At 38.9% G+C, this 22720-nt stretch overlaps 1 protein-coding gene and 2 long non-coding RNA genes across 4 annotated transcripts in view; 2 read left to right on the top strand and 1 right to left on the bottom strand.

Moving 5' to 3' along the window:
• reck (reversion-inducing-cysteine-rich protein with kazal motifs) overlaps nucleotides 1–22720 on the bottom strand; it is a 118613-nt gene that overhangs the window by 5777 nt on the left and 90116 nt on the right. Inside the window, exons 18-20 of the mRNA XM_030756825.1 lie at nucleotides 22395–22605; nucleotides 17551–17624; nucleotides 12785–12940 (exon numbers count right to left, since the gene is read on the bottom strand). Coding sequence (XP_030612685.1) covers nucleotides 12785–12940; nucleotides 17551–17624; nucleotides 22395–22605 — 441 coding nt within the window. The remainder of the gene's footprint in view (nucleotides 1–12784; nucleotides 12941–17550; nucleotides 17625–22394; nucleotides 22606–22720) is intronic.
• On the top strand, nucleotides 18083–20263 carry LOC115799600 (uncharacterized). 2 transcript variants are annotated; one of them, XR_004021604.1, is made up of 4 exons: nucleotides 18083–18289; nucleotides 19342–19435; nucleotides 19557–19866; nucleotides 20203–20263. It is a non-coding gene; the product is annotated as an uncharacterized LOC115799600 (long non-coding RNA). The 2 variants fall into 2 exon arrangements; XR_004021605.1 differs by lacking the exon at nucleotides 18083–18289 and having other exon boundaries at nucleotides 19214–19435; nucleotides 19534–19866.
• LOC115799601 (uncharacterized) lies at nucleotides 20476–21560 on the top strand. Its single transcript, XR_004021607.1, has 3 exons — nucleotides 20476–20603; nucleotides 20779–20915; nucleotides 21168–21560. It is a non-coding gene; the product is annotated as an uncharacterized LOC115799601 (long non-coding RNA).

The raw sequence follows: 22720 nt of genomic DNA on the forward strand, positions 1-22720 counted from the left end.
GAGGCCGTCACAGAGCAGCTGTATTTGTACTGAGATTAGATTACACACAGGTGGACTCTTTTTAGTCATTAACAGTCATCAGGCAACTTCTGAATGCAACTGGTTACACTCAGAGAAAAGGGGGCTGAATACTTTTGCACACCACACTTTTCAGTTTTTTATTTGTAAAAAATGTTATGAATCATGTATAATTTTCGTTCCACTTCACAATTGTATACCACTTTGTGTTGGTCTTTCACATTAAATTCCAGTGAAATATATTTATGTTTGTGGTTGTAATGTGACAAAGTATGGAAAAGTTCAAGGGGATATGAATACTTTTGCGAGCCACTGTATGATCTGAAATGTGACCAAAAAAGGTCAAACTAACTCCACAGGTGCTCAGTCAACTTCCTGCCTCAGCACAAGGAGACAACTGCAGTTTACTTGCTTACCTCAACCAATCACCAGATCACAAGGATACAGAACAACCCTCCTTGCATAACAAACACAGTTCCAGGCCCAGCACAACCAGGTGAACGTGAGTGGCATACTTATCATCAGGACCTCCAAACTGAGTTCAGTACTCATCTGCCTCCCTTCATGCCCACACAGGTATACAACTACGAGAATGTGAGTACAAGACAGGCTCAACCAAAAAGCTCCCTTGCTCCATACAGTCTCTCACGCCAGCCAAATCTGTATAACACCTTACATGGAGACAGTGACATTGTTGACCTGGTTAGATATTTAGCTAAAAGGGATTTAGTCACAGATGGCCTAATAAGGTTTACAGACAAGGAACAGGACTACTGGGCATTGAAAGCTTCTTTCAACAACACAACAGAGGGGTTAGGTCTGAAGCCTAGTGAAGAGTTAGATCTGCTCACCAGATAGCTTGGGGACGAGTCCTCTAAACATGCTAAACATATTTGCTCAGTTCACCTCAATAATCCAAGAGAAGGTTTATGCAGAGTTTGGGCTCGATTAGAGGAATGCTATGTACCCCATAGGCGATAGAAAGGTCTCTTCTCAACAGATTAGATTGTTTCCCCAGAGTTACATATAGGGAACCACAAAAGCTTAGAGACCTTGGCAACTTGCTGTCGGAGATTGATGTAGCAATTAAGTCTGGCATTAAGCTTTCCATCAATCTGCAAGACAGGTGGGTGTCAGAAGGGTCAAAATACAAGCAAAGGTACAATGTAGCCTTCCCCCATTTTCATTTTTCTGCCGTTTTATTCAAGACAAAGTAAAAATGAGGAACGACCCCAGTTTTAAGTACCAAGTATCGGTTCCCACCTTATCCTCACACGACAGCTACAGCAGTAGATTCAAAAAGCCTAGAAACCCTGTCGCAGTCCACAAAACTGAAGGAAATAAAACCATCCACCACTGCTGAATTCACAAACAAAAAATGTCCCATTCACAAAAAGCCACACCCACTTACGAGATGCAGAGCTTTAGAGAGAGAATATTAGATGAGTGCAAAGCATACCTCAAAGAACACAACATTTGTTTCCGGTGCTGTGATTCATCCATGCATCAAGCAAGAAACTGTAGAGCTGAGATCATGTGCTCAGAGTGCAACAGTTACAAACACATTGCAGCACTTCATGCAGGTCCAACACCTTGGACAGCACAAAACACACACACTAAAAGCACTACATCAGGCCAAAATGGGGAGCAAAGGAAGGAGCACAGTGGGGAGGTAAATATAGCCACTCCTGATAATACCTCAGCATGCACTCAAATATGTGGCGACACGGCTGGGGGGCGCTCCTGTGCTAAAATATGTCTCACCTCTGTGTATCCAGAGGGATACCCAGACAAGAAGATCAAAGCCTATGTTATCATAGATGACCAGAGCAACAGGTCATTAGCTTTAACTTTAACATTTCAACTGGGTTTGTAACGCCATACACACTGAAGACCATGTACCGGGGTTTCCATGTCCAGTGGGTGCATAGCTGATAACTTTGTCATACAGTCAGTAGATAGTCAGTTGAACTATCCTCTCCCCTCATTGCTTGAGTGTGACACATGGCCAGATAACAAATCAGAAATCCCAACCCCAGAATTTGCACTAGCTCATCCCCACCTTAAATGTCTAGCAGTAGAATTCAACCTCTTGACATTTTGCTGCTATTAGGGCAAGACATGATTCAGATACACAAGGTGTACGAACGAGTCAATGGTAAATGGACTAGTTCTTATATAGCGCTTTTCTACTCAGTATGAGCACTCAAAGCGCTTATACAACACCCAATGGCCTAGAAAACGCTCCATTTGCTCAGAGACTAGCCCTTGAGTGGGTTATTGTAGGTGAAGTGTGTCTGGGGGGAGCTCACAAGCCAACTGTCATGGGAACATACAACACCTGTGTGCTGAAGAATGGACATCCCAGCCTCCAACCACCTTGTCAAAATAGTTTTCAGGTCAGGGAGCAGTTTCAGACCCATAGTAAGTCCTGGGATACTAGCAGCTCATGGCAAACTGGGGAATCTTTCTTTCTGCGAACAGAAAAAGGAGCTAGCCCCTTCTCTCAAGGACCAAACATTTTTGCAAATCATGGAACGAGGCTTCCACCAAGACAGCACAAATAGCTGGAAGGCTCCACTTCCTTTCTGTTCACCAAGACCCCGTCTTCCTAATAATAAGGTCTTAGCCTCCAGTCGCTTAGAGTCACTTCTCCACAGCCTAGAGAAATGTCCAGAAATGAAAAGACACTTTATAGACTTTATGCAGGGGTTGTTTGATAAAGACCATGCAGAGCCAGTCCCGGCCCTGGGAAAGAATGAGGAGTGCTGGTATCTGCCCTTTTTCGGGGTTTACCACCCACAGAATCTGGGGAACATTAGGGTGGTATTTGACTCTTGTGCTAAGTGCAAGAGCGTGTCTTTGAACGATGTGCTGCTAACAGGCCCAAATATGAACAACAGTCTCATTGGGGTACTAGTCCACTTCAGAGAAGAGGCAGTGGCAGTTACAGCCGACATACAACAAATGTTCCACTGCTTTCTTGTGCAAAAGAGCCACAGGAACTTCCTACGGTTCCTCTGGTACCGTAACAACAACTCATAGGACATAATCAGGGAATATAGGATGAAGGTTCACGCATTTGGTAATAGCCCTTCGCCAGCCAGACACAGCCCCACCACAAAACAGATCATCGAAAGACATTTCGATGTTAATGATGAACCGAAATCTGTTCCCAGAGAGTCTGAAGCAGTCAAGCTCCTTAGACACACACAAGACCTGCTCACCACTTCCAGCTTGCAGCTCCATAAACTAGCCTCCAACAGCCCTGTGGTCATGAGGGTGTTTCCCTGCAATGATCTTGCAAGTGGGCTCAAAGATCTAGACTTCAGCACAGATTTTCCACCTATGCAAAGGAACTTGGGGGTAGGTTTGGATCTTGAGAAAGACACATTCACCTTTAGAGTTTCTAAAGCTGAGAAACCAAAAGGGGCGTCCCATCCACAATTCTGTCCGATCCATTGGGGTTTGCAGTGCCTGTGAGCATCAAAGGGAGGGCATCGGTACAAGCGCTTAGAAAAGACACTTGTAAGTGGTATGATCCACTCCCAGAAGCCAAGTTACAGGAATGGCTAGAGTGGAAAGATGCTCTTAACCAACTCAAACAAATACACATCCCAAGGCCATACTGCACCTTTTCTATCAGCAATGTGAAGAATAAAGAAATCTGCATCTTGTGTGACACTTCAACCTAAGCAATAGCAGCTGTGACTTTCTTGAAAGCAACTAACAGTGACAACAAGATAGAACTTACTTTCGTATTTGGAAAAGCCAAGCTCACACCAAAACCTGAACTAACAATTTTGAGGCTTGAGATGAGTGCCACAGTATTAGCAGTTGCAGAACTAATTAGAGTTGAAATGGACATCCAAATCAGCTCTATGCATTTCTTCTCAGACAGCAGGGTCATCCTTGGTTATGTTTACAATGAGTCTGAGAGGTTCCACATTTTTGTCAACAACCAACTGTACCATCTATGCGTAACCCAGCAGGTTCTAGATCCCTCCCAGCGACCAAACTGTCAGCCAGCACAGGATTTTTCAGTATGTTGTGGCAGTCACTAAAATGTGAGCAAACTGGTTTGGTCTAAATAACTTGGACATATTTCTTCCTAGTATTAGTTGTGATAACTGGACTACCTTTCTATTTATTTATTATTTGTTTAAGTTATAACATTTTTTTTTATATTGCAATTTATTTATATTTTATTTTTATATTCTGCATGCTATTTTCAATTTAGTACTTAATTTCATGAGATTGCAGAAGTGCACTAGATTTCAAGGTATTGAATGCAAAAAATACAGTGTGTTTACAAAGTCAATGAGTAATTGTGTTAAATAACTGTGATTTTAATATTGACCTAAATATGATTTTTTTCCCCATAATTGAGCAGCTCTAGCCTCTGTTATCCTTGTGCTTAGAGCTTGTTCCCGTGCTACCATGATTAGTGCCTCTGTGCTGTCTTCCATCTTCCAGCTGTCTTCCAGCTCTGTCCAGCCATTGACAGAAATTTTTTTTTAATTTGAGCCACTTAGGAGGAATGCGGTGCTGTAACTTTGTGTTGGCTCTCACTGCAGTATTATATCACTTCCTGTTCTGAAGCACAGTGGTATTTTGCTATATTTGTTAGCTGTTTAATAAGTGTAGCTTGACTAATCTAGATAATGACATATTTCAGTGTAATTCAGTTTGCAGTTTTCTTTCCTGGGTTCCACTACACTTAAATTGCTTCCGAAGGTTCCAAGGTTCCTGAGTCTTGGAAGAATCAGGTGGAAAATGCATAAGGAAAGCTTGGTAGGTTGCTTTAACTGAATTTCAGTTCAGTTAAAGAGAAAGAGAGACAGCCCTAGGTAAGTCAGTTTAGTGGACTGTATGTCACTGTAATTGAGCTATGTAGCTGTGTAAATTGTGGCCAAGCTTGTAAATCAAGGTTTACTGTATATTGATGTTTGTTTTATATACTTTCCAGATCTGGGGGGGACCTAGGCCTTCTGGGCTGCTTCTTCATTGGAGAGGTCATGAAGGGAACAGGTTGCAGCTGTGCTGGCTGATTGGCCTCTGGTACATAAACTGCCAGCATCAGTCTTGAGGAACTCTCCTTGGGGTTTTGGTTCTTTTCATTATTTTTGCATCACACATCCAGATATTGCACACACTAGTGATTGACATATTTTTTGGTTATGTTAGTTATTTTAAGTTAAATAAACATTTTTGTTACTATCAGGTGTGGCCTCCTCCAGCTTTGTCCTTCCCTGTGACACTACTTACTAGATGACACACAGTTAACCTCTCCCTTTTAGGTAACCTAAATGCTCAGTCACACTACAGTAAAAACAGGACAGCAAATCCTTGCGACTAAGAAAAATCAGTTGTGTGGTATTTAATGAGAATTGCTGTGTATGTATTCATTAACATAGCACTTTTTTAGTTTTACTGACCACTCCAAGTGCCTTATGCTATAAATCCTATTTTAACCATACATTCATACAGCACTTCATTCTATATACTATTATCGCCAATTAACCAAACATGCACTTCTTTGGGCTGTGGAGGCAGCTTTAATACCTGGAGGAAACTCAAACAGCTAGGGAGAACATACAAACTCCACACAGAGAGGCCTCAACTGGAAGAGTTAGACAATAGAATAGAACAAAAAAGAATAAAGAAAATGAAAAGAAACAAAAAATTTAGATAAATGGTATGGGATACACGGAAGAATATTTGCATTCAAAATATAATGATGCAAAAGTAGAAAAAAAAGCATATCATAAAATATAGGAAAAGAAGTATCATAAAGAACTAAGATTATTATAAAGTATTATAATAAAAAATAATAAAGAACAAGTACATTGAAATGTGCTTCAGCTGACTTAAATCACACATCCTGAAAATCTGGAATATTTTCTATAATGCAATCAAAACTAAAATCTGATATGTTAATTCACATGAATTTTGTTTAATTGACAAAATCATAATGGAAAATACCATCTATATTTTTTACTGACCAACTAACCAATTTTTGTTAAAATACACAAATTTGCAACACACTCAACAAAAGTTGGGAAAGGTAATTGTAATTTCACAGTTTAAAATGTTGTCCATTCTTGCTTGATATAAGATTTCAGGTGCTCAGCAAGTGGTCACCATTATGTGATTCCCCTCTTCACGATGCACCGATAATGAGATGCATCTGGGCTGGTAGCAGGCAAGCCCATCACATGCAGGCTTTGTCCACAAAGCCATGTTGTTGTTGCGTGTGCAAAATGTGGTCTGGCATGTCTTGCTGAAGTAAACAAGGTTATCCTGGGAAGAGATGTTGCCCTGATAGTAACATATGTCTCTCTAAAACTGTAATATATGCCTCTGAGTCAGTGGTACTTTCACATACATGCAAGTTACCTATGCCTTGGGCACTGATGCACCAGAAAGATGCTGTCTTTTGTACCTTTCCCTGATAACAAACTGGACAGTTGTTTTCATCTTTAACAAGAAAAACTTTACACACCCAATTCCATTTTCTTTTACTGCATCTGAGTTGAGCTCAGGTCCATTTTTAAAATATTTTTAAATAGAGTTGATGTATGGCTCCCTCTTTGCATAAAATAGTTTCAAGTCTCATTTCTTGATCCAGCAACTAGATCTTTCTATGATAAGATTAATGTCTGTGAAACATTTCTCAATGTTAGATGCAATCTTACATTGAGAAATGTTTCTTTTCCCACAAATTTGGGCAAAAAGAGGTGACCCATGACTCATCCTTGCTTGCAAAATCTAAGCCTAGCCTAGTTTTAAAAATGCTGTTTGCACCGTTTTATTTAACTTAGATCACTTTTTTCATGTCTTTTCCCTTTTCGCACTCAGTAATGTTTATTTTACTTTCAATACTGCAGTTTACCATACTAACATTCAGCACAGATGCACACAGACCAACATACAGCGCGCAAACACACACACACACACACACACACACACACACACACACACACACACACACACACACACACACACACACACACACACACATCAACATACAGTGTACACACACCTTAAGTGAACACACAACACTTCACCAGTTAGTTTATACATGACTACACTGAAGTTTTTCTCATGGAATGTACATGGGGCTTTTTTGCGGGAAAAGAGGCTAAAAATTTTTAATTGGTTAAAAGACTTAAAGGCAGATGTTGTGTCTCTACAGGAAACACATCTGTCTAAAACATCTGGGCATACTTTCTCTTATCCACAGTTCCCTCACATGTACTTAGCCTGCTACAACCCCAAACAAAGAGGCATGGCAATATTGATTAACAGGAAGATAAACTTTAACATTAGCAACACCACAATAGAGCCAGAAGGTATATTTATAATACTTAATTTATCTATTCAGAATATAGACTTATGCATTGTTAGTATATACGGACCAAATGTTGATGACCCCTCCTTTTTTTTTTTATCCTTTCTTCACCTCACTTTCTGATCACTCTGATACCACACTTATAATGGAAGGAGACTTCAACCTGGTGTTTAATCCAGATATTGACAGGCCCAGTACAGCAGTGAGTCAAAAGAACTGGAAGTCTGCAGACATTCTTAAACAATACATGAAGGTTTTTGGTCTTTGTGATGCTTGGTGTTCACCTCACCCCACTCTGAGGGATTTTCCACCAGTACATCACTCTTACTCCTGCTTAGACTGCTTTTTAGCTAGCAGCTGCATTATGATGGATATCACAGACATTCAGATTCACCGTATCACTATCAGTGATCATGCACTGGCATCTATGTCTCTGTTCTGTTATGAAGTTGCTAATGTTATGTTTTCAGAAATTAATTTCAGCCATGTAGGACAAAAAGCGGAAAGTGTTCCTTTCAGGTATTGCAACTTGGCAACTGTTTATTTTATTTGAACCAAAACTTTATTGAAAAGCAGTAGCAGTCAAGCAAAACAGTAATGACGTCAGCTCCCACTTCATGATGACCGATTGGAAGAAATTACTGCATATATCTTTCATTCAAGGTTGCATTGCCAGTGCGTACCAAAGGAATAATTTTGTAACACTGTTTTCATGTTAGATATACAGGGGTTGGACAATGAAACTGAAACACCTGGTTTTAGATCACAATAATTTATTAGTATGGTGTAGGGCCTCCTTTTGCCCTACCATTTGAACCATTGGATGCACATGGTCCTCCAGAATGGTTCGGTAGTCCTTGGCAGTGGCACGGCCATCTAGCACAAGTTTTGGGCCAAGGGAATGCCATGATATGGCAGCCCAAACCATCACTGATCCACCCCCATGCTTCACTCTGGGCATGCAACAGTCTGGGTGGTACGCTTCTTTGGGGCTTCTCCACACCGTAACTCTCCCGGATGTGGGGAAAACAGTAAAGGTGGACCCATCAGAGAACAATACATGTTTCACATTGCCACAGCCCAAGATTTGTGCTCCTTGCACCATTGAAACCGATGTTTGGCATTGGCACGAGTGACCAAAGGTTTGGCTATAGCAGCCAAACCTATATATTGACCCTGTGGAGCTCCCGACGGACAGTTTTGGTGGAAACAGGAGAGTTGAGGTGCACATTTAATTCTGCCGTGATTTGGGCAGCCGTGGTTTTATGTTTTTTGGATACAATCCGGGTTAGGACCCGAACATCCCTTTCAGACAGCTTCCTCTTGCGTCCACAGTTAGTCCTGTTGGATGTGGTTCGTCCTTCTTGGTGGTATTCTGACATTACCCTGGATACCGTGGCTCTTGATACGTCACAAAGACTTGCTGTCTTGGTCACAGATGCGCCAGAAAGACGTGCACCAACAATTTGTCCTCTTTTGAACTCTGGTATGTCACCCATAATGTTGTGTGCATTGCAATATTTTGAGCAAAACTGGGCTCTTACCCTGCTAATTGAACCTTCACACTCTGCTCTTACTGGTGCAATGTGCAATTAATTAATTATTAATTATTGTCATTAAACCTGCTGACAACAGTCTTTGGTCTCCATAGTTGTGATATGAGAAAGGTGTTAGACATGCACAACTAACGGCACAGTCTCTGACACAGGAAAGAGTCACACCACCAATTAGGAACTGGAGATTTAATACAGCATTATACTTAAATAACAAGATTTCATTAATTCAAAAAGGAGTGGGCAATTATTTAGAAAATAATGATCTGCCAGGAATATCATCATGTGTTCTTTAGGAAGGAGGAAAGGCAGTAATGCAGGGCAAAATAATATCTTACTGTTCACAGAAGAAAAATAAAGAAAAAAACACTTTTATTAGAATTAGAACAAAAAATTAAATCTCTGCTAGGCCTTTACTGCAGAGACCTACAGTTAGTGCTTGTTTGTGGGTCTTACTGGATTCAGTTTTGTAGTTAAATGGAGTAGTTCTTATATAGCGCTTTCCAAGTGTAATTGAGCATACAAAGTGCTTTATACAACACATTTGCATTCACCCATTCACACACACATTCATACAAGCACTTTTTTCTAAGTGCTTTCTATCTAACATCCGCACACATATTCACACTCTGATGAATACATTGGTAACAACTCGGGGTTCAATATCTTGTCCCGGATCAAACCAGCAACATTTTGATATAGTCCTTTTTTTATATAGTGTGTTTTTTTTGTTTTTTTTTAATCGAGTAGTTTTTAATTATTGACTGATTGCTTTATTACTCATTTGGTGTCTGGGAAACCTCATTGACTTGCCACCCCTCTTTCTACTCTTCACCTGATTGAAAAGGTCCTCTCTTTTCTTTAAAGTAACACTGCCTTCTCCATATTGAAAAGATAATGTGGTACGCTTCAGTTCATGAGCTGTTTCTCTCCTTCTCTGTACCTTTCTCTTTCTAATCATTCTGATATACTTTAATCTTGGTTTCGTCTTTCCAAAGAATTTTTTTTCCAGAAAAATTGTTAGCTGTTTTTTTGGCAAGGTATAATCTAGCCCAGGGGTTTTCAAAGTATGAAAGGGTGAGCCCCCCTCCAAGGAGCACAATGCCTGCTGGGCCCCCCCCCCCCCAATAATCAACCCACACACAAACAAATGCCACTACAAAACACCTTCTAATTGCTTTTATTTTAGAACCATCTCATCTTTTAAAATGACACTTTATCTGAATGAAATTTAACGCATGAACATTTTAAAACATTTCCTCCCATTTCCTCCCATTTTAATTATTTTATCAGTGCCTTTGTATGGCAAATACGCCCTTTTTCCATTTTTCTACTTATGCCAGAGCTTGTCTCCCCTGCCTTTTTCTTTACTAAAAATTTGTCCATTCTTTCTCTCACATCAGTAGACAGCAAGCAGATAGCTTCTTTTCCCGGTTTATTTTTTCCCTCGCACCGCGCCTCCCCTAAAGTGCTCTGGCGCCCCCTAGGGGAGGCGCGCCTCACACTTTGAAAACCGCCGATCTAGCCTATAATCTAGTGCTACAAGTGGATTGCACCTTGTTGTAAACCCTGTGTTTTTCCATTCATGAGCTCTTGATAGTAGACCTTGACTACTTCATCAAGAGTGTTTTTGATTTGGTTAGTTGTAAAGTTATGTTGTTGTGAAGTTATTTTTCATTACTCACTTATTTTTCTTAATTTTATCATGCCTTTTAGTCATCTTCTGTAGTGTTTCAAAGCCTCCTGGTGTTGCTGAGCTGGTCATTGCATTCATTCTCTTTAAATTAATTTGGCCACTGCAAGTTATTGTTACCTCTGATTGGTTTGTTTAATTTTTTTCAGCCTAATGATAACAAAGCTTGTAGTAGAAGACAGTAATGTCAGTGACGGTCTGAAATCTTTCTCAGAGCATCATTTTTTTCCTGTTTGCTTTTTCCCTGTTTGCTGCAAGCAAGTTGAAAATATCATTGTTCTCCAAGCTTTATAGCAAAAAACAGGGAAACTAAGCCTTGTGCTCATGGAACTTCCCTTATTTCTTTAAACCGCTGGTTACAGCAGTTTTAAAAGTGTGCTATTAATACAAACAAGCAGATGCTCTGCTTTCAATGCCTCACCGCATTGTCGGAGTCATGGTGGGGTGACTATAACAGCTGGAGGACAAATATATGTACAGTGAAACTTCTCCTGATATGACCCAACCACACTTTTTTTCTTTGTTTGAATTCCAAACATTTTGTTTTACATGTACTGACTACTTTGTTTGAGTTTACTAGTGCCAGTGAAGGGTGGATCAAAATGTCATTTCATGCTGCATTTTTAGTTTGGGTAGTAGAGTGCATTGTAAGAGTCACGTGGTCATCCCAATAATATAGTGTTGTCCGAATTTTGTCCCAAGATATCTTTAGTCATGGTTAAAAAGTTTCTTTCACTGTACAACATAGGACCAACCAAACATGGAGCCACTATAAATGATATCACAATGATTCCTTTTTGTGGGTCATAGTTCATGTGGGGCAGTCAAAAATAAAAATATGCCCAGGCTTAGCCATTTTGTAGAAGCAGGAAAGGGCAACATCAAAACATAAAACTGATATTATAACACTTTGTTCTCTGATTTTCTGCTCAAGTTGCACTTAACTCCACTATAGTTTTTATATAGTAAATGATAGACTGCTGCTTTATAATCAATAATCTCATATACAAAACTGTTATTAGGGCTCAAGCACAACCTGTGCGAAGGCCCTATTGTAATTGCTTTGGACATTTAGGCCAATGAATTGCTTTTTGAGGGCCTAAACATGCTCAAAAATGCATGAAATTTTGGACACGTTAGGTCTGGTGAAAATTTAAGTATTTTAATGGTTTCAGGCATGGTCCTTTCAAAATGGATCTACAGAGCCACCTTTAGTTCAATTCCCACTGTTGTGTTTCATGTACATGTATGAAATTTGGGACACATATGTAACATGTCCCGACGAACAAAAACGACCGCAGGGTCCAATGCCCTAAACTCAAAAGCAAGTCCGCCATTTTGAATTAAATGGGTGATTTTAGCGATTTCCTGCCCTTATACGTTCTGTAATAACTCATAGGTTTTGGATGTTATCAACTTCACATTTGTTTTGTCTTATCCACACACCAAGGGGAATCTAAATTTTAAAAATGGTGAGTTTTCAACAGAGGGCGTGGCCATGACACCACAGTGAATTTCGATCATTCCTCAGGAAATTTTGATTGCCTCTCATTCAAACCTACATTATCCAACCTGGATCAAACTTCTTCAGTAGGATGACCGTCCACCCTTGAAGCCACACATATGATAATATTTACTGACAGTCACAGCGCCACCTAGTGGGTATGGGAAACGTCATGTTTTACACTTTGAGGTACAGCTCCAAGGTGGTTGAGCAGAACCATCTCAAATTTCCGCTGGAAAGCCGTAAGGAGCTGGCTTTACATTGTTTTAAAAACTGTGAGTTTTCGCCAAAGGCCGTGACCCTGGCAGGATGGCAAAGTTCGATGTTTCGCCATGAAGACATAAATGGCAGTAACTCAAAGCCACATTGCCCAATCTTTGTCAAACTTCAATGGTTTGATAAGCCTCCCGCCCTGAACACATTGATAACTGCTATTAAATCTTTCAGTGAAATGTCACTGTGTTAAGTTGTTCAAGCAAAAAACAAACTCAAATATGGCTTGCCACTGCAAAGGATTGGGAACATGATTTTCACACATTCTCAACAAAGTAACAAGGGATGTTTAACACATTGTAGGGAACAACAACACACAAGGATGTACAGAAAAATAGATATAACACTGAGCCTCTTGTTTTGTGTGTGTGCAAGAGGGTGTTTGTTACCTGCAGAGGTGTTGGCTTCTGGTCCACTGGGGCGATGAGGACAACCAGTAGGTGGTCAATACTTAGGTAGCCAAAAACATCACATTGTGGTACTGAGACATGAGGCCGCAGGATCTGAAGGACATCATGGACCGTCACTGGCTGCTTCTTATTCAACTGCACACAGTGGTAAAAGGTCAAAGACAGACAGCATTATATTTATGTTACTATCCAAATTTCATGCAAAACTTCAGTGACATTTTAATGAAGAACTTTATTTTTGAAACATCTGTGACTTTTATTGATGAGACACAGAGAAGAAATGGTAGAATTAGAGAAAGGAAGTCACAATGCATACCAATAATCCTCTTTCATGATGTATAAATCATCAACCATTCATAAAGACCAATATATTTTTTGTTAAAACACTTAATTCATATCTAAATTTAATGAGATCTTCCTTTGCTCATGATCATACTCCAAAAAGCTTCAGGAATTACAGTTTGGCAATTTTTGTTGACAGAAGGTTATATACATTTAGTGGGATTTGGGACATTTATCACAAATTTTAGAACTTATTTTAAGATAAGATAGATAAGATAATTTTTATTTGTCACATACACAGTACAATGCACAGTGAAATGTATTTTGTACCTGCAGCCAATAATTAGTAGTAAAACAAAAAAAAACTATAAATAAGAAAAATAAAAATAAGTAATTGACACTACACACTATACACATAATAAGTAATTCCCACTATACACTATACACAAGGTGGTGTCCACAGATGCCTTCATAAGGGGGTGGGAAGCAGTGGAGTATTGCTGAGTTGGGTCTGGACTGCAGTGCTGCGTGAACTGCACATCAGTCACATCAGAGCTGCTAGCTAAAATTTTAGCTCACATGCATTTTTGTCCAGTTCTGATGGGCCAGCATGTCTTACCTGTTGAGATCAAATTTGATAGTTAAAGCTGCAAGCAGCAATGATAGGGCCCTTGTACCTGGGCATGCATCGAGCCGTGCTGAGGTCAAGCCGTGCTGCGAATTGCGGTTGCTACGGTCGGGAGTGTCACTAGGTTACTTAAATGCATTTAGCCCAGCAGATTGTGTCATTTGGCCACTGAACATCTCCAACGCCCAATAGGTGGCGAATGCCCACTAATTACATGTCATGCTGCTGTATGCAATGCCCGCACCAAAAATGGGTACACACTCATGGGTGATTATTATCAGTGTACTACTGATTTCCTGCTGCCATTAGGTGGCATTAGGAGTCTGACCCAATGTTGGTACACACAAGTGTGTGTCCAGACTCACACTCTTATCCAGAAAGATTGGACAATGAAATCTTTGAGATGTGACAATTTGGTGTCCTGTGGCAAAATATCAAAATTCTGCCTCACGCCACAAACACGGCTGTTGACAAAAAACCCAAAATTCACAACATAACATCATCAAGTTCTTTAAATTGAACTCACTGATGTGATGAAATAAGTAGGAGGAGTCAGTTTAAGAATAAGGCCTGAAAATGGAGTTAAATGCCCCACTGAAAAGAGACCCAAAATCAGAGCATTGCTACAGCAACACCGTTTAAAATTAATGACACTTAAGTTGAAAATGGCTAACTTCCTGTTGGATTTCAGGTATGGCTCCAAGAGACTTTTTTGAACATCACAGGATGTTACACAAGCCTGCAACATTTCAGATACACAAATGAAACATAGCCCCGTGGTTGATGTTTTGTAAATTTCTGGTGCTTGAAATTGAAAAAAGGCAGAAATCAGAGTGTTGCTATGGCAATACCATTTAATATTCTACAAAACCTTTGACAACTTTTGATGGCCCACTTGTCTAGATGTTGAGCGATTTTAGTATCAGAGGATTTAATGTCCTAGGATGAGTCTGTTCAAATACAAGACCTGAAAATGGTGAAAAAAGAAACACAGCAAAAATCCCACTTTAATTAAGAATGGCTGACTTCCTGATGGGTTTTGGTTATGGCTCCAAGAGACTTTTTTTCAGTCTCAGGATGTTATACGAGCCTGCAAAATTCCAGTTATGTAGATCAAACGTAGCTCCTGAGCTGATGTTTTGAAACGTTCTAGGTGGTGTTGTGGAGCCATTTTGCCAAATTTAGTGATTATCACAATAAAACCTTAAAGTGTTCATTGTAACAGAGGTATGTGCCAAATGTCATGACTTTCTGAGCTTTCGAAGCCCCTCAACAAACACTTCCTATTCTCAAGGCATTTCATTGCCTATAGGTAGGGCTGTTGAATGAAATCCCACAGTTTTCACACTAATCATCAACATCTGATGTTTAATCAGACCACTTCTGAGGTGGATTGGGTAAAACTGGGAGGACCAGTACATCAAAGTATAAAACATGGTATTTTCAGTTCACACTAGGCGGTGCTCTAACAATTTCTGACTACTAGCATATCAATGTGTTAGGGCAGGACTCTTACTTTGATAAGAGTCCACTGAAGTTTGGTGCAAATTGTAGAATGTGTGTTTGATTTACAGCAATTTCATTCTTCATGGCAAAAGATCAAAATTCGCCACGCCCGTGGTCATGCCCTCTGACAAAAACTCAGTTTTCAATACCCTCTCGGGTCAACTCCTTAGAGCTTCCCTGACCAAATTTGAGATGATTCTGCTCAACCACCTTGAAGCTATACCTCAAAGTGTAAAACATGACATATCCTGTTCCCAATAGGAAGCACTATGGCCATGCTGTTGCTTTTAGGAGGAACCCTTTATCACACTTGAGAAGTTTAGACCTGATTTGGCCTGATTTGACCTTACTGGGGTTAGGTTAATTGGAAACTCTAAATTGCCCATAGGTGTGAATGTGAGTGTGGACGTTGTCTGTCTCTCTGTGTTAGCCATGCGACAGGCTGGCGACCTGTACAGGGTGTACCCTGCCTCTCACCCTATGTCAGCTGGGATAGGCTCCAGCACCCCTCGCGACCCTGAACAGGATAAGTGGAAGTGAATGGATGGATGGATGGATGGATGGATGGATAGATAATGTACATGTGAATGACAGGCAATTTAAATTTCATGACAAATGCTCAAATTCACCATGGCACTATTATTTTGATTCAGGATTTTCAGTTTATCTCTGCATTGTGTGTTTCTCATTAAGTTCTCTGTTTGTATAAGATGTCCCTTGTTAGTCAGTGTGGTAGATAATACTCCATATTGCAGTTGGCTGATGATGTCACACTGTTCTTCATGGACTCAGACAAAAGTCTTCTTGCAATTACTAAATTACAGAAATTTTCTAATGCTTCCAGACTGCACTTGAAATTAAAGATGTTGAGCTGCTTGCAATACATGATTACACTCAAACAGATCTACATACAACACCAATTAAAAATGAAGTTAAATATTTAGGTATGCTCATTTCAAAAGACTGAAAAATTAGAGAAGAATTAAACATTGGAAAATTCAAAGTTCAAAAGCTCAATTCCTTACAAAATTCCTGGGTACAAAGGGCCTTGCCTATTTTTGGAAGAATTTTAATCACCAAAACCAAAGCTTCCTCCAGAATTATAAATCTTGCCTTTTATCTTGCAATCCCTAACAGATTAATTAACCTATCACACTATTTTTAGGCTTCTCTGGAGGAATACATATATTAGGAATATATGTATTATATTAGGAAAGGAGATGCAGGTAAATCTGGACTCCTCTGGGAATTTACAAGAGTTCAGTGAATTCACCAATAAATTACAATTGTTGTCAGCGTAATCCTAAAAGCTTGATAAATATGGGGAAAGATGTACTGACATCAGTTGTTAGAGCTAAGTTAAACTTTATATCAATGGTTTAAAATTCAGACATGTATGACTTCTTAAGGGACGCACTTACAACTATTCTTTTCTCTCTTGTCATTAAAAAAGAAAAAATATGATGAAAGATTACCCCAATGACATGACTCTCAGGATTAGAAAAAAGATACCTCTCTCCTCAAAGGATAATGAAACACACTTGATGGTGCAAAATGATAAATTATATTTATCCTTGCAACAAGTTCAAGATGATAAAAATAGCTATTCTGTGACTCAGACATTGAAACATTGGCTCACCTATTTTATGTGTTCATGTTGGGCATTTTGTTTTGGGACTTCTTTCAAAAGTTGATATCAAAAAAAGGCAAATTACCCCAAGCTGGCTTTCAACAAAGTAAAATATGGTCTGATAATGAAGGACATGAAAACTGAATCTGTTTTAACTTATTCATAAATGTCGATTCTGGAACATTAAAACACTGTTTAAAATTTTTATGGATGATCTGTCAAACTTTAAAAAAAACAAAAACCTATAAAAAAAATAACTGAAATGTGTTGAAAACCAACTATGCAATGAACATTTATAAAACTTTACATTTATGGTTATTTCTTTCTTTGGTGTTGGTATTTATGTAATTATTTTATTTTATTTAAGTTTCATTATTATTATTTGTAAATGTTATTTACTATTACTTTACTTTTCTTTTTTGCACTATTGTTGCTTGTGTTCACTGTCCCTTTTGTACTTCTATTGATAAATAAAGGTTTTATTTATTTATTTTAAAGATTTAAGGTTATCCTATACCCTTTGCATGGGTTATACCACCATTTACACATACTCATTTTGTAGCATCCATACCCTACCTATAGTTCAAACTTAACAAGTACTCAAATGTGAATCTGATAATATAATACAATACTGGACAGTGAAAGAACAGAAGTTTTGTTACCTAAACACAAAACAGCTAAACTGTAAGATCTCCATACCTGTGAGAATGTGTTCATCTGCTCTTTGTTCCAGAGGATCTGCAGCATACTGGCACATATAGGACAGCAGGCTCCTGGATGAATTGAGAGGTAATAATATAATGTAATGTGTTTACATTTATGTAGCACTTTTCTAGTCTTTTTAAACTTTTTAAACCATACATTCATACAGTGCTATATGTTATGCACTTTAAACACTTTACCTCACACCCATGGCCAATTTACAATCACCAATTAACCTAACATGCATGTCGTTGAGTGAGGAAGCTGGAATACTCAGAGAAAACCCATTTAGGCAAGGGAACAACATGCAGTCTCCACACAGAGAGCTGAGGTTCAAACCAGAAACCTTCTTTTTGTGAGGTGACAGTCCTAACTACTGTACACAGTAAAATCCTGAGTGTCAAATAAGCAGTGTCAGAACATGTAAACTCTATAAGAGTCAGTTCAACACCAGTGGGTGTAAAATGCCTCCTTATGTTCTGCAGTGTTGGTGTAAATATTCAGAGTTAAAACAGGTTTTTTAAAAATAACTCTTTACAGTGTAACTTGTCAAGTGTTAAAGGAAATGCACTCGGTTAGAGTTACTAAAACACTATAATGCAGTGTTAATGAAAATTCTCCAAACTGAGTGTAAAAAAGTACTCTGAAAAGCTCCGCCCCCTTGCACTTTGTGCCAGACCGAAGAGAATTTTATCGGCGCCATTTTCAACTTCTCCGCCTTGCTGGAAAAGTCTCGGTAAGTTTCCTCAATTTTTCATTTTTTTCCTGAATTTTCACTGTCGTTACACTCAAAGCAGTATATTAAAATAACATGGTTCTTCAGACAGAAAAAAATATGCTTTTCACGTGACAGATGTTTGAGGAGTTGTTAGCTAGCTTAAACCTTCAAAATGTTATCCTATATTTAGCATTAAATAAAGATGGCATTTTAGACATAAAATTGCATTAACGGGTCACTACGCTTCCAAACGTTGATAGGAACCTATAAAATATACTTCAGGGCTGATTTTGGGAATTGACTTCAGACACCTGCCTCGAGCTCCCCCGGGTTATGTTTTCAATTTGCCTCCGGGGAAACTCCTTCTGTGGGAGCTGCGGAAACAGCATGAAATGTATCGTCGGTGTTAATTAAATCTCAGCTATTTCTACTTTTTAATGGTATTCTATTAAAGTTATGCTTGTTACTATCAACGAACATGAAATCGTCCTCAGATGAATATCAAATGATCAACTACGTTTGTGGTTTGTTTAAAGTAATTCTTGAGTCAAAACAGTGTTTTAGTCGTTGATCGCCAGGCGCTGAGACGCCGTTACACTGGGCTGAGAAAATCGGTTTACTTTCAGAATTCTGCTGTCACAGCATTTAGCAGACAGGAGCACACCCCGCGGACTCCGCACCGGCTAGATCGCTGCTATTATTGCTGCTTGCTTCATACACACCTAAAGAGGCGGAGCCCTTACTGAGACGTGAGCTCAGGTGGAGCAAAAGGAGACGTTTTTCTAGCATCCAAAAGAAGCCCCCCCCCCCCCCGAACCACCCACTATTACACGTTTACTGGGAAGCAGCTGGAAGTCCTCCATCAACCACCTGATCAGCAAGTGAAGAAAAGACAACTTTGTAGCTGCTTCAATCACCCTGTTTGTTTCACACAGGGAAAAACTGCTGTACGGAAGTTAAAATATGCAGATGAACTGTAATTCTTATCCAATTACTTCAGTAATCAATGGAATTATCGATAGAATACTTAATTACTAAAGTTGCAGCCCTAATTTAATTTGCTCCTTTAGGACAGCACCACCACAACATGTGAGAGAGATGTATGCTCAAGGCATGATTGAAAAGTTCCCAAACCTGCGTGATCCTTATTCCAAAAATGGATATGTAAGTATTAAATCCAATATCCAAGTTGTTTTAAATTCTTTATCTTTTGACCCAAATGCTGCCTTTCTAATAAAATAGCCTGTTAACCTATTTTAAAGGAAGATTTCTATTATGGTTAAAGTGGCTACTTAGCATGGAGGCTTAAAACCATCCAGAGGAAGAGCACCTTATCAGAGGGGAGAAGATCATCATGTCAGCTGACTGGGTGTGGACCAACAGCCAGAGGAGATGCTTCATTTAACCCTGAGGTGACCCTAAGAGAAGAGCCATATAAGGAAGCTAATTCCTTCATGAAATACTCTTCTGATGAGGCCGCCATCAGGAACAAAATGAAGATGATGTTTGATTACCGTTGCAAGATGGTCCTGGACGAAAACAGATCATCCAGCGTCTTGACTGAATTTCCTCGCTTCAGAGATGTCAGAGGCTTGGTAATTCAGCATTTTACACAAATAGCCTGTTGATGTACAATTGTGTGTTCATAAGTGAATTGACTTGTTCTCTAAAATGAAAACCTTCTAAAATAGCTATACATCTCATTTTGGGCAAACTCCACACTTTACTTTTGATGCTTTACCTAAGTAGGTTTGGTCAAAAAAATTAAATCAAAGAAGTTAGTTTCTGATCATGAGTTGATCACACAATCCAGTAAGATCTTTGTTTTTTAAATTAATAACCTCTTTAAACAAACCTGCCCCTGAAATAAAGGCCTGGAGATGAATTGGCTTTGTGTTATATTGCAATAAGCTCTTTTTCCATATGTTTAGATTGATCAAGACTTCATTCTGGAATTTGGAGAAGATGTAGCTACCAGGTTTTTGGAGAGGTTAGTGCCAACATTTTTTTTTTCCCCCATAAACTGCAAACATTCGTTTTATATTGGAATACATTTGTTTTTATTTTACATAATTTTTCAACATGGTAGTGTATGGTTTGCAGTGATTATTTTCAATGTGTTTTTTATTATTTTTGATGAGTGTTGTACTTCTTGTCTTATTTTCTGTGCTCAATTAATAGAATGCCTTTTACTTTCGGTGGCTGACTGTTTTCAAGCATAAAGTGATCCAGCAGAGCAAGACTCTCCCTACCTCAACCGACCTTGAAGAAGTGATCTACTGTGCTGAAGGAGCTTCAAGTGAGGAGGAACTGGATGAGACCCTTACCTCTGGTAGTTTTATTCTGTAGGACTTAAACCTAAGTATTAATAGTAGCTGGAGGAATTGTAAAGAATTTTTTATTTAATTGAATTTTCTATTGGATTTCTTTATGTTTCGGCTTTAAAGGAATAGCCTTCTAATTTTTTTTCTTTATTTTCATGTTCTGTGTTATTTCTGTTCTCACAGGCTGGGACAGTGATCTTGCTTCCATCATTCTCCTGTTCCACCTGATTCCTCCTTCCTGTCAGGGTTACAAAAGACGTGGGAAGGTTTCTCCATCCCAGGATGAGGAGCACCATGTGGTCTTCCAGAAGGTTTGTAATGTATGTTAATTTTTGCAACAACTATTACCTGTTCCCTTTCTCCTCTTTTGCTATGATTCTTTTCATATATGAAATGGATTCTGTTTTAAAATTATATGGAACCAATTTCATTCCTTTTATTGCTATGTATTCTTCTATTTGGGGGCAGAGAGTGTTGGTTAGGTGTTGATTTGAACTTTGACAGGGAAAGCTTCTGGCAGTTTTTGACAGAAATTTTAAATCCCACTTATTTTTCCTTTTTTTCATACTTAGAGTGGAACAAGTGTCCAGGAACATGCTGATGCCATGAACTCCACTACGCAGCCCTACCCACTTGCTGTTGGGACAAAGAGGAGCACCATTCATGAGTTCTTCATTGTTCTGGACAAGCAGGTCGTACCATGCAAGTCAGCCAGCTCACTTGGAGCTTTTGATGAAATTTTTCACTTCGTATTTGGAACTGTTTATAATCAAATGCTCCACAACATGTACGTCTTGGAACTTGGAGAGTTAAAGGAAGGTGCTGAAATTGCTTCAGAACTTTGTAGTGAACACTCTCTCTCTCCATGTCAAACACAAAATTACTTTCAACTGGGGCTACAGAATTTCATCGGCAACAACATATTCCTAATTGGTCACTGGTAATCTAAAGATCTAATTTGAAAAGCTTTTGTGTAAAATTTTATGACCTTAAGAAAATGGGTGCTTTTAACTTTGTCACTGACCAATTGATATTTGTCGTTTGTTAAAAATGGCACTAATGTCAAGTTCTTCAAAAAATATGTATTTCTTAGATAAATGGATAAAGATGTTCCAGTAAATTCACATTGTCTTAGAAAAGTTTTTTCTTTCTAATCAAACTGAAAATGCAGAGAAGCCTTTAAGTGCATTTTATTTTTGTACTGAACTTAATAAATTAATAAGACAAGGAAGATGGGTTCTTTTTGTGCTACAAATATCTTTGGCTGTATGTCGTAAGAAATATTAACAATAGGTTTATAAAAACAGTATATAATTGTGTAAATTTTTTTGACACTGACTGAATTGGTTACACATTAACACTGTTTAGAGTTAAATTTAATTAACAGTTAAATAGATCTTACACTTGTTAAGAAAAAATTGTAGGAGTTGATTTAGAATAACACTTAAAGTAGCAGTGTCATATTTAAATAACACTGTGAGTGTTATTTATGTCATAGAGTAAAAGTATATTAACAATGTGAGTGCTGATTAAATTTTACTCTATAGCTAAATTTAACTCTAATCAGAGTAAAATCAACTCTGAAAATGTAACACTGAGCTCAGTGTAATTTTAACACTGTACAGGGCGGGACCATATGTTCACTGGCTCAGTGTTAAAATTGACTCTTTTAGTGTTGCATTAACACTGCCCATTTTACTGTGTACCACTATACTCCCCATAATGCTGCATAAATGTCATGTACACAGTGTAGTTTCACCTGTCGGCTGACCATAGTCATATACATGCTCTCCACTCACCAGGTGGGGTGACAGGTTTGCAGACTGGAGTGGACAGTGTTGGACAAGGAACCAAACTGCAGGCTGAGTCAGGGGCCATGTCAGATACAGTCCCCACACCTTGGCAAGGGCCCTCATAGTCTACAGCCACACGGTCAGAAAAGGCACCACACACTGTGTTGTAGGTCTCCCCATTATGGCCACAGACTTGCTGTGGCTTCTTGCAGGCATCCTGAAAACAGAGCACACCAAGTTTGCACTTTGACATGTAAAACTTATTTGAGTGTATTCTATTTGTACTATACACATGTACATCAAACAATCAAAAGCTTTATTTAATCTACTGT

This window comes from Archocentrus centrarchus, chromosome 20, assembly GCF_007364275.1.
Source record: "Archocentrus centrarchus isolate MPI-CPG fArcCen1 chromosome 20, fArcCen1, whole genome shotgun sequence".
NCBI classification, from domain to species: Eukaryota; Metazoa; Chordata; class Actinopteri; order Cichliformes; family Cichlidae; genus Archocentrus; species Archocentrus centrarchus.